Here is a 12,973-nt window from a genome sequence, read left to right as displayed (position 1 = left end):
CATGATTAATATTTAAAATAAACATTGACATTTTATGAAATCCAGAAAACCTTTTTTATATGTATTTATGTTTGAGTTGCTTTGCATTTCAGAAAAGTGTTTTGTCGGTGCACTATTATTATAGTATCTTGGTTGGTAAAATACTATAGTTTTGGCATTTGCTTTTTTCCTTCTTTCTTTGACCCCTAGATTAGAAATGAAAAGGAAACAAGTGAATCATTTCCATAACAAAAAAGAAAGTTGTATATAGAAAAATAAGCTAGGCATGGTAAAACACTTTCTTTATGATTTCTTGTTTTTTTTTTTTTTAGCTTATTATACGTAGAAAAATAAATTAGTCAAGATTTACACTCATTGACATTAACATTTTTTTAAATAAATCATTTTACAAAAAAAAAATCTAAAAAATTATTTTATTTTTTCATGTTTAGTTAACACCTTAAAATAAGTTAGAAATCTATATCTAAACTTCTTTTATTTAGCTTTGCATTAAATAGAGATGTTTTTCACAAAATTTTATTAAAAAACAATTTTATCTCACCCTAAGTTAAATAAAGAAAGTCAATAAATAATTTTATTTTGATCATTTTTTTAATGGGAAAATTCTTAAGTAGTCCTAGAGTATAAGTAGTCCCAGAGTATAGTGAAATGGTGCTCCCTCCTCTCAGATTCATAGTAGACTCCACCATGAATTTAATGAGCGGACCCTACCATAAATGTGAGAGGAAGGAGCACCATTCTTCGTGCTCCGAAAATACCTAAGAATTACTCTTTTTAATGATATTACCGACTATTAAAAAATGTGAAAACTATTTTCACACAAGGTTCTTCATCAAAACAAATTATAAATATAAGAGTAAGGCTTTAAAAGCTAAACCTCTTAAATAAACTAAGAAAAGTAGTCAAACATTTTAGAATTTTACAGATTATGCAAAATTGTGTATTTCATCACCCATTAAGTTTTTCTTGAGTTTTTAAAGTAATTTGTTCTTCAAAAGTTAGAATCCTATTTATTCTTTATGAAATGAGTGAATGGAATTTTTTCATACCATCAAAAGTTTAAATTATCATTAAAAAAAACGTGTGACGTTCATAATATTTTTACAACAAATCCTAAGTAACAGGTTGTTCTAAGTTTTTAATTTGAACCACCACTCAAATTATTTTTTTGCCCACAAGTAACAGCTTGTAACAACTTAACACATATAATTTGTTGTAAAATTGTTGTAAAACTTAATTTTGTGGATGTAGCATTTTTCTTTAAAAAAATATGAGTTAATGTTCCTCAATTTAAGTGTTAATAATGCAGATTCTTAAAAAAAAAAAAAAGTGTTAGTGATGTAGATTCTAAAAGAAAAGTGTTAATAATGTCTTTTCTAAAAAAAAAACAAAAAAAAACATATGAGTCAATATTTATTAATTTAAGTGTTAGTAATGTCTCTCCTCAACAAAAAAAAAAGTGTTAGTGATGTAATAAAATTCATTTAGCTCCTTTTATAATAGAATGAGTATGATTATATGTAATATTATGGTCATTCTCTCCTCAACAAAAAAAAAAGTGTTAGTGATGTAATAAAATTCATTTAACTCCATTTATAATAGAATGAGTATGATTATATGTAATATTATGGTCATTCAACGTCACAACACACATTTATGATTATTATTATTATTATTTATTTTTAGTCTAATACCTTTATGATTTTAACCATTCATATATTATTATGAAATATATATATTATATAAAGCAACAACTTGTGTTAACGTTTAACATTAACTAAGTATGATGTGACTTACCACCGCTCCCCCTTGATGGGTGGTCACGCTACAAGGATAAATGCTTGTAGGATGTGGGGGGCAAGAGCTGGGGTTCAAGTCTCTAGAAGGGAGTTTCACACACATATACCCTTAGATTAGGTTAGAGTATAAATTATATTTTGTATAAAAAAAAATAAGAAAAAAAGTATGAAGTGACTTCTATTAGAAAAATAATTATATAAGTATGGTACATGTATAAAAATGTGATGAACAAGGTAGTATTTTTCATGATATATTAAGAATAAAGTATTTTAATGCAACTGATATATGCGATAAATACATATATCATATGCATAGAATAATTGTTACATGTTAAGTATTCTCTTTTTTTTTTTTTTTTGAAAGCATGTTTAGTATTCTTTACTAATGTTATCTTAACAATTCTAAAGAATATCACACTAACCAATTATCCTTCCTTACCTTTAAAAAAAAAATCAATTATCATTCCCTATTTAGAATTATGTATTTTTAAATAACATACTAAAATTATGTAAGATTTAAAATAATTAAAAAATGACCGTTATGATTTTCATTTACAAGTATTTTAAAAATAATTAAAAAAAATTTGCTATTCTAAACTAAAAATCAACTGGTTGGTGGTTAGTTGTAGGATCATGATTGGTGAGTGGCAAAATTGAAAACGTGTTGAACAGAATGGTCTAAATCTAAAGAAACGGTAATGTGTTTTTATTTTTAATTTTTTAAATAATTTTTTTAAGAAACAAACACCTTGGTGGGGTATATATATGGAAGGCAAGGTCTTCCATTTTCCTCAGTCTTCTGCAGAAAAAAGAAATTTCTTTCCTTCATTTTTCTTCTGCATCATCAGATTTTCTCTTTTTCTTTGCACAAAATCCAGTGATCATTAGTAAAGGTAATCCATTTTTCCCTATACTCAATTGGGTTTTGCTCTATTTGTGTTTAGCTGATGTGGGTTGTGCATGATTCGGGTTATGAGTTATGCTTTCAGTTTCTTTGTCAAATGCTTAAATTATGCATTTTTGTGCGTGGGTTTGTTTTGTTTTTATGTTTTGGTGGGTTGAACTGTTTGTTTATGGACAGATCTGCTGGTCTTGTCATGTTTTTAGTGTAGATCTGATAGCTGAATCTGCTTATTGGGATTTTTGGTTTTGTGGTATGTCATTTTTTGAGCTGTGAGAGACCCAAATCATATGAAATGAGGCTTTGCATTTCAATTGCATGTGCATAATACTGTAATCCCATTTGCATCTACTTGAAGTTCTGGATCTTCAACTTTTATAGTGCTATTCACTTTGGGAGTCCATAGATCTGATTTCTCTGTGTATGAGTCAATTTCAGTTTCAATTTTATCGTTATAAAATGCAGAATTGATCTCTTTTTGATGAATAATGTGATGTCACTCTTAAGTTGATTATGATTTTTGGTGTATATATGGTTCCCGGTTGATCCAGCTTATTTTCAGCTTTTTGAAAATGATTTTGTTTTAAAACCTGTACCTTGAAAAAGGAAGCTTTAAAAAAGTTGAACTTTTATGATTAAAGATTGTTTGGGAATGATTGGTTAACTGTTTGAATGGTTTTTGCTCTCTTAAAATCTACCCCTGATTGTATAGTCAAGTATAGGAGTGATAGTCACTTCAGACATCAAATGCTTAGAAATGTCTTATCTTTTAGGTATCATTCATTGGTCTGTTGAGGATCCATATCTGAATCCAAATTTTTTGGGACTCAAGACTTGGTTGTTGTTGTAGGCTGTTGAAAACAAACAAATATGGTGAAGATTTGCTGCATTGGAGCTGGGTATGTCGGTGGGCCTACCATGGCTGTGATTGCACTTAAGTGCCCTGCAATTGAAGTAGCCGTGGTTGATATATCAGTATCTCGAATTAATGCCTGGAACAGTGATACTCTTCCCATCTATGAGCCTGGCCTTGATGAAGTAGTGAAGCAGTGCAGAGGAAAGAACCTCTTCTTCTCCACTGATGTGGAGAAACATGTTTTCGAGGCTGATATAGTCTTTGTTTCAGTTAACACTCCTACCAAGACCCAGGGTCTTGGAGCTGGCAAAGCAGCTGATCTGACCTACTGGGAGAGCGCTGCTCGAATGATTGCTGATGTATCGAAATCTGACAAAATTGTGGTTGAGAAATCAACAGTCCCAGTGAAAACTGCTGAGGCAATAGAAAAGATCCTGACCCACAATAGCAAGAAGATCAACTTCCAAATCCTTTCCAACCCAGAATTTCTTGCCGAGGGAACTGCAATTAAAGACCTTTTCAATCCTGATAGAGTCCTCATTGGAGGTAGGGAGACCCCAGATGGGCAAAAGGCAATACAAGCATTGAAAGATGTTTATGCCCATTGGGTCCCTGTGGATTGTATAATTTGCACTAATCTTTGGTCTGCTGAGCTTTCTAAGCTTGCTGCCAATGCCTTCTTGGCACAGAGGATCTCTTCTGTGAATGCCATGTCAGCACTTTGTGAGGCAACTGGTGCAGATGTCACCCAAGTGTCCCATGCTGTTGGCAAGGACACAAGAATTGGTCCCAAGTTCTTGAATGCCAGTGTTGGTTTTGGTGGGTCTTGCTTCCAGAAGGACATCTTGAACTTGGTCTATATCTGTGAGTGCAATGGCCTTCCTGATGTAGCGAATTACTGGAAACAGGTTATTAAGGTGAATGACTACCAGAAGACAAGGTTTGTGAACCGCGTGGTTGCCTCAATGTTCAACACAGTCTCCGGTAAGAAGATTGCAATTCTGGGCTTTGCTTTCAAGAAGGACACTGGTGATACCAGGGAGACCCCAGCTATTGATGTTTGTAAAGGGCTGTTGGGGGACAAAGCTCGATTGAGCATATATGACCCACAGGTGACTGGGGATCAGATCCAGAGGGATCTTGCAATGAAGAAGTTTGATTGGGACCATCCAGTTCATCTTCAGCCACTGAGCCCTACATCCGTCAAGGAAGTCAGCGTTGTTTGGAATGCTTATGAGGCAACTAAGGATGCTCATGGTATCTGCATTATGACTGAGTGGGATGAGTTTAAGACGCTTGATTACCAGAAGATTTATGATAATATGCAGAAGCCTGCATTTGTGTTTGATGGCCGGAATATTGTGGATGTGGAGAAGCTGAGGGAAATTGGGTTTATCGTTTACTCCATTGGTAAGCCACTGGACCCATGGCTGAAGGACATGCCTGCTGTGGCATAAAAATGAGAAGCATAATTTCTATTGGCTCATGGTGAGCAGGGAATTAATTTGTGAGAGAGGATGCATCGTCCTACCAAATTTTACCTTTTTCTAGAGTTGGGTTTTATGTTCTCTTCCTTCTGTTTTATCCTTGAATCTGTCTTTAGCTAATAGAAAATTGGAATATGTTCTTTATTTGATATAATGTAATAAATCACAACTCAGGATTTTTTAATACCATTCTACCTATTTAGCTGATATGATCTTAAGTAGTTATACTCAATAAGTCTCATCTGCTTTTCTTTTCCTTCAAATACACTTGACCCCCCCCCCCCCCCCCCAACAAAAAAAAAAAGAAACCCCCTTTCTATGAGCAAAGTTCCAAAGATAATGCTTTTACTTTTTACTCGAGTAGTTAGAGAATTTTCAGGACGTTTTCGAGAAAACTTCGGCATTTTCTGTTGTTTGGTAAGATGGAAAATGCAAGTTAACGGAAATGTTTTTTCGATGGACAAAAAATCCAATAGAGTGGAAATGCTTTCTAGCTCATTTTTAATGTCAAATAAACACTACAAAACAAGTCAGTATTTTTAATATTTTCTGTTGAAACAGATGGAGCATTAATGTGCCTAATATGCTATTCTCAAATATTTCAAGAGTCTCATCGCTCATGAAATTCTTAAAGATAAGGGGGAAGATGGTAGATTTTCAGGAAATGCAACACCATCACTGATTGCTTGTTTGGAACTTCTAGAATATGAAATGAGCTAAGCCCCCGAATAAAATTACATATGGGATGTATGTTTTGAGGCCTCAGGAGTTGACCAGTCACCCTACCTTCTTGCTGTTTTGAAACCAGTCAAGTGGGTGAGTTGTATTAATGTACAATCTGCCTACAGAAACAGGAAAAACAAACAAACAAACAAACACATAAACTGTCCCTTTCTGTGTGAGCACTATCAAGAAATTGGGTAACCTGTCCTCCTCAGGAGTTGGTGAAGAACTGAAGTTAGCCACCAGGTAGACCTCTGGCCACTGCTCCAGTCTTTTCAGTTTTATGTGAATTCTTCTTGTTTCCTTCATCTGCTTAATGTTCATAAATAAAATATTATTTTTTTTAAAAAGAAGAAGAAGAAGAAGAAGAGGTGGCTGCCCTAACTAAAGAGTTTTGTTGGATATGCCTCTGATAAGTTAACTATGCATAAACCCTTCTTGGATCTCCTCTCTTCCTACTGGTGATTGCTAGAGGATTGGCACTTTTCATGTTGGCCTAGTCTCCGGTAGAACTTCAAGAAATGACACTATTGATGCCATGAATTAAAATACTGGATAAAACTTAGATACGAATTCTTTAAGGATTACCTTAGATTCTCCAATTAAATTCAACCATACATATGGCTTATTAGCCAATGCGGAACAACTAGTTTATTATCTTTGGCTAATTTTACTTCTATGTATATATATAATTACACCATCCAAGGTCACATAATTAATTTTAATTGAATAACTTAAAGTATAATCCTTAAGAAATTGTATTTAAATTTTACGATGCTTAACTAAGTGGTTACAGGAATTGTGATTTACTTAAAGTTAAAAACTTATTCTTGGAGACTTAAAGTTTGGTCCTTACTCTCATATTCTACAAGCACTTAATACTTGCAGAATAATCATTACATAAAGAGTGCACTTTAAAATCTCAATTTGATAGATTTAATTATCCTCTTTGGTCTGGACTTTAGTCAATGTTAGTAATCTATGTTGCGACTTGACAACTCAATAGACAACAAACTAAGCCTTTTCATTATTTGGGTATCTTTTAATTGATTTGTTGATTTGCTGAAAGTGAGTAAAAGAGCAGTTATATATAGAAGAAGAAAAAAAAAAGAAAAAAAGAGGCTTTAAAATGTTAATATGTTGCACAGTGCATTAGTGGGAATGCGAGGCCTTCTAGAAGGTCAATATTTCACACGAGACTGGTTTTGGACGTCATTGCTAGTCAATTTTAAACTGCGGCAAAGTTGAAAACAAACAATGGGCTGTGTTCTACGAAACAATGGGCTGTGTATGTGAAGATGATGGGTCTCTCTAAGTACTGTTTATTGTTGAAAATTAAAAACTAAAAATACTATAATAAAGTAATTTTTAAATATATAAATAGTACTGTGAGACTCAATTTTAAAGAAAAATTTACTAAAAAAAAATACTTATGAGTCTCATAAACAATATACAGGACCCGCAAAAAAAATGTGTGAGTTGGAAAATGCACAAGACGTGCTTTCCAAACTCACACCGCATAAACTTAGCTTCTGGCTAAAAATCATTTTGCCCCATCTATTAATAGAAAATTAAAAAAAAAAAAGTAAATTAGAAAGGAAAAAAAAAAAGTTCCAATGTGCTTTGCTCCTTAAATGACTTTCTTTCTCTCAAACTTTCTCAATCCACGTGTGTGAGTAAAAAGTAAGATTGTGCGTTCAAAACTCATATGCTTGTTTAATAAACAAGTAGCCCAAATAGAAAATAAATAAAAAAGTTCATGAATAGTCTCGTAAATATTAGTACTTAATATAAAATAAGCCGAGCCTAAGTTTTTTTATGGGCTTAGTAATAAGCTTGATTTGAACTTGATAAATAAACACATATTGAACTAAGACTTTATTTAATAGGAAGTTTGGACCAATTTTCCAAACCAAATAGGCTTGATAATAAGTTTGATATGGGTTTGATAATGTACTTAGGTTGGATTTCAACCTTAAAAGTTTGACGATGAGCTCACGCTTGGCTTGACTAATAAATCAAGTTGAGCCAAGTCGAGCTCAAGTTTTTAGACTTTTTGACAAGATTAAGTTTGAACATTATTTGTAGGCTTGATTTGAACTTGAGTTAAATTTAAACATTTTATTTTTGTTATTGAATCATTTTCAAACATTCACTACTCAACAAAACTTGACTTGTTTACATACTTAAGAACAGCTTAATGAATCAAAAAGTGAAAGAAAATACATGATCATATTCATTGGATTTGAAAAGGTTAAAATGGAAAATTAGCCTAGTTTGTAAAAAAGCATGTTTGTGATACACATATTAATTGAAGATCATATATAATTAATTAATAAAAATACAGTGTATGATTTTGAGAATTAACTTATTTAGAAATTAAAAATACAATTGTCTACCTACCGCTTCTCCTAAATCTCAAAAAAAGTGAGTTTATGCCACAAAAGTTACTATATTTTATATTATATAGATTAAATATGACTAATATGAGTTACACTGAGAAATTATTTTGTTTGATTTTTTTTATTAATTTTTTTGTCAAATAAATATTTTATTGATCGACTAAAAACAAAGAACAACCAAAAGAATTGGGCTTGGGACCATCTCTATCTAAAGCCTAGACAATTCGAGGCAACAAGGAGGAGATGAGAATTAGTTCAGTCCAAAACAAAAGGGTAATCCATTGAGCTAAAAGATGGACAATCACAATACTCTGTTTATACACAAAAGAAAAATCTACAATTGCGTTTAGCAGTTGCTAAAAAAACTAACTTTTTTACTATTTAACATATTTTTGTTATTATTCATAAGTTTCAATATACTATTTTAACTAGTTTTTAGTTTTATTTATAGTACTTTTAGTAAAAAAATTCTTAATTCTAACTAAATAAGCTGTTTTAAACCGACACTACATTTACAAAATATATTAAGAATATCCTCAATTATAGCTTTGACTTGTGAGTGGATAATTCTGGATTATCAGTTATTTAATTATTATTAGAAGGATTTGTTTATTCTTAATTTTTTTATTTATATATATTAAAAAAAAAAAAAAACTAGTTAAATGAGGACTTTCATGGTAATTTCCAAAGGAGGCCGGTTTTGTCTATTATATAGTGGCCTGGTCAGTGAGTGCTATCGGTTATATAAACTAAACCCGGTTTTTCTCAAATACTTCGAATTCGAACCGTCTCGTGTACAAACAAAAAAAACCGCGTTTCCGTACATATTCTTTGATATTTTCTTCAACATCGATCAATCGCTAACTCCTTTCGATTCTCCTCTAGATCTAGCACTGGTTTTCCTCTGATTAATCTCAACAAATCTTCGAATCAAATCCCTGATCTGTTTAATTCTTTCAATCCTCTATCGATTGATCCCCAAATCATCTCCACCCGTTGATTTTACCCAATTCTAGGGTTAGGGTTTCGATTCGGTCCCTTAGACCCTTCGAATTCTATAAAGCTTTGCCTTTTCTTTTCTAATTTCGTGTTTCGTTCTATTCCCCCTCTCTAATTCGGTTCTAATTTTGTAGATTTTCTCTTCCGGTTTGAATTTTCTAGGGTTTCGAATCGTTCGGTTTGGGTTTGTTCTTGTTTTCTGTGAATTTCAAGAGGGGTTTGATTGATTTTTCGGTGCTTGATTGTTTCGTGCTAGTTTTTGTCCTCGATTTTGGGTTTTGATAGGCGATTCGGAAGCGTAATTGCTTCGTCTAGGGTTAGGGTTTCAGAAAAATTTGGGGGTTTTCTATTTGGTGAAATTAAATTGGGGATACGTATAGCCTTGTAGGGAAATCGTCTTTGGCGTGTGATTCAGTGAACATATCATCCGAATTAAGGCGTGTGATTCGAGAGGTAAAAAAATAAATAATTTTGTTATGATTATTACTTCATTGATAACCATATAGTTACTTATAAATGTCAATTTTTTTGGTATTTAATTTATTTATATTAGGATTTTTGCATGTTGGATTACATTGTTGGCTTTTTTTAATAGATATGATTGAATTTTTGAACTTCTGTTCTATGATCATTATTTTTTATCGTCAGCTCAAGGCACCAATAAGACATTTTAATGTAGTTGGGATTCGATCCCAACGCATAAGATAGTTTATTAGTTGAGCTAATTAGGACCCACTACAGCCAATAGCTATGTGGCTTAGTGAAATTGCTCAATTCTCTCTATGCGGAGAACTTGCATTCGCATCCCCCCTCCCACTTGTTGTAAGAATAAAAAGGAACCCACTACAATTGTTCTCTCGTAGTTAGCTCACTTACTATATCAATAAAGGACTACCTGTTGAAACCTTTAAAAACTGAAATGGGTAAATAAATTTGCTTATTATTATTGGTTTTCCTCCATGTGTGTGGAAACTGTAAAACATGTAATGGTATCTGTATCTACAATAATAACTTATTGTTATCATTTTAGGAACATTTTATTTCCTTGTTATGTATGTAAGCTTTAACAGAAAATTAACATGGCTCTGTGCATCATTCATTTTGAGGTTATATATACATATGCAAATAGGTACACACATGCGCACGCACACACATCAGATACATTTGAATGATCTTCTTGATTGTTTTGCACCTTCAAATTTAACTTTTAGTTCTTCTTCTTTCAGGTTAACATGGGATTTAAAAGGTCTTTTGATGATGAGGAGTTCCCAGAGCTTCCTTGTAAGCACCCAAGGAAGCCTGATTATAGAAATACACGGACTCCATTTGCTGAACTTGTTCCTTGTAACAGTGCCTACAATGCCCCACAAGAACCTATTTCTTCAGGTAAAAATAGGCGATTTGTAATCTTTTAGCTTGCACTGGCAAAGCTGGTATCATGTGCCGTTAACCGGACTGAACCATCTTTATTTGCAAAATGTTTGTTGATGTTCAATATATTCTGCATGAAACAGGTGAGGTTGTGGATGGCTTTCATAAATTTCAGTGGGATGAGGAACTTGGAAAAGACACTGTTACTGAAGTTTCAAATTTAGGTGACAAGGATCTTGAGACCAATGAACCCTTGTCGTCGTTCTCCATCAGTTCTAATGAAGAAGATGATGGGTCTGGGGCATCAGCCTACTCATATCTTTCCCCAGAATATTTCGAAGTAGATTTCCCACGGAGAACATTAGTTCCATTTGAGGATGTCTTGCCTTCTTACTTGGATCGTTATCCTAGAAAACAAGTTCCTCTTGGTGCAGATCATCAAGCCAGTATTCCATTGTGGGGCAATCATATAAATAAGAACAAGTTAGATCTGGCAGAGAATTGTGATTCCAGCACTAGTGATGGTGGCAGCAGTGAGGAGAAGCTGATGGGAACTTGTGTTATCCCAATGCCTGATATGTCAACAGACAAGGGCTACTATGCTGGATGTGGCAGGACAGCCTGTGACTGTCTGGATTCTGGCTCTGTTAGATGTGTTCGCCAGCACGTCAATGAAGCTCGGGAAGAACTAAGAAAAACCCTTGGGCATGATAAGTTTGTGAATTTGGGGTTTTCTGACATGGGAGAGGAGGTGGCACACAAATGGACTGAAGAAGAAGAGGAGATTTTTCATGAGGTTGTTTACTCCAATCCTCTATCCCTGCGTAGGAATTTTTGGAAGAAGCTGTCATTGGTGTTTCCTTCTCGAAGCAAAAAGGAGCTTGTAAGCTATTATTTCAACGTGTTCATGCTTTGGAGACGTGCTGCTCAGAACAGATCTACTTTTCTGGACATAGACAGTGATGATGATGAATGGCATGGAAGTAATAGAGGCTCCTATGAGGTTGGGGATTCAGAAGAAGATGAAGACTCTGCTATTATCTCTCTTGCTGATCAAGATAATCAGGTAGATTCTTTTGAAGAAGATGATTGTAGTAGTGATGATGATGATGACGATAACGATGGTGATGATGACTGCAATGATGACGGTGGCAAGGGACATGGTAGAGAAGATGTCCTTGAAGAAGATGGTGGTGTGGATATTTTGCCGGAAGCACCAGTTTTGAAATCGCATGATGAGAGCAAATTTGACCAGTTAATTCAGCATGTGGATAATACTCCTGGGAGTGATCAGGAGGATCTCTATGCCCAAGATGACTCATGCTTGTCATTTGATTGTCAAGCCAATATGAGTAGCTCCTGTGGTTCTGTTAACAATGGAACTGCTTTACAGGTGCGTGGCATTAATAGTGAGCATGGAAAACGCAGCGAAGCTGATTGGTGTAGCGATGTGGGTCAATTCTATTTTCTCGAGCCCTGTGATGCTAAAGTTTGGGATGCCAGGTGTACATCAACTTCTTTAAAAAATTTTGATATTTTATCCCCATGGAACATGATCGAAGAGGTTTTTGGGGAAGGCACTTCGGATAACAAGAAGAGGGATGACTAAAAGGCATCAACTAGTGGCTCTTTGAGATAGTTGTGTCAATTTCTTTGTACATATCTTATCTGGGTTTTTTTTTTTTTTCAAGGGCCAAAATTTTTGAGGCTTTGGCAGTTGTAACTTATAACTGTCATGCAAGAACATTTCTTCTAAGAGCCTTGGATATTTTGTTTTTCCATTTTCCTTGGTGTACATTCTTTGGAAATCTCATATTTGTTAGCATATTGAAATGCTCTGGAGCAAACATGCTTTTTGTAAGTTGCTATGCTCTTGTATATTTAATATTTTATTGGGGTCGGAAACCAATTTTGCTCTCTCTATTTTTCACATTGTAACTTTATATAACTTTAACCACAATTCCACTGCATATATCTGTCATTGGTTGAGTACTATGATCAACTGCCAGAAGCATTACATAAACTTTTACCATCAGAACAAATGCAGAGGTAAACATAGGACATAAGTCATGCTTCTGTAAGATGATCACAGTGCTCAGCCAGTTTAAATCTTCATATGGCTCAACTTTATATTGCAACTGGATAGCCAAATGCATGCAACGCTAATACAACCTCAATTGTATCTCTCCCCCTTTTTTTTAAGCTTCTGAAGTTTAAAGGAAATGTGTAATCTTGCTCATCCTACCAACTTCTAAGTTCTAAAGCTCTTTAAATTGAACTAACAAAGTAATGTCATGGTTGAAGCCTGCTTCAACAGTAACTTTAAGTGGACTGCTGTTTCACACTCGATCCGAGGCCTTCCCTGTTGAGATTAAAAATATAAGAACTGGTTACAACAACCAAGATAGAGGCAGAGTTCACTGCTCAGCCGGCAC

General features: G+C 33.9%; 2 protein-coding genes across 3 annotated transcripts; both read left to right on the top strand.

The window, feature by feature from the left end:
• The first annotated feature begins 2,507 nt into the window (after positions 1–2,507).
• On the top strand, positions 2,508–5,250 carry LOC142627104 (UDP-glucose 6-dehydrogenase 1-like). 2 transcript variants are annotated; one of them, XM_075800902.1, is made up of 2 exons: positions 2,508–2,692; positions 3,551–5,250. In XM_075800902.1, the coding sequence occupies exon 2, from the start codon at positions 3,571–3,573 to the stop codon at positions 5,011–5,013; it is 1,443 nt and encodes a 480-aa protein (XP_075657017.1). In that variant the 5' UTR covers positions 2,508–2,692; positions 3,551–3,570; the 3' UTR covers positions 5,014–5,250. The 2 variants fall into 2 exon arrangements, with proteins under 2 accessions (XP_075657017.1, XP_075657018.1); XM_075800903.1 differs by having other exon boundaries at positions 2,593–2,692; positions 3,533–5,250.
• Positions 5,251–8,939: 3,689 nt separating this feature from the next.
• Positions 8,940–12,456, top strand: LOC142629689 (uncharacterized). The gene is made up of 3 exons (XM_075803731.1): positions 8,940–9,620; positions 10,394–10,553; positions 10,682–12,456. Exons 2-3 carry the CDS (start codon positions 10,400–10,402, stop codon positions 12,145–12,147), a joined length of 1,620 nt encoding a protein of 539 aa, XP_075659846.1. The 5' UTR covers positions 8,940–9,620; positions 10,394–10,399; the 3' UTR covers positions 12,148–12,456.
• The last annotated feature ends 517 nt before the right edge of the window (positions 12,457–12,973 follow it).

The sequence above is a fragment of the Castanea sativa genome, chromosome 3 (genome assembly GCF_040712315.1).
Source record: "Castanea sativa cultivar Marrone di Chiusa Pesio chromosome 3, ASM4071231v1".
Taxonomy (NCBI): domain Eukaryota; kingdom Viridiplantae; phylum Streptophyta; class Magnoliopsida; order Fagales; family Fagaceae; genus Castanea; species Castanea sativa.
This window is presented reverse-complemented; position numbering and strand designations above follow the sequence as displayed.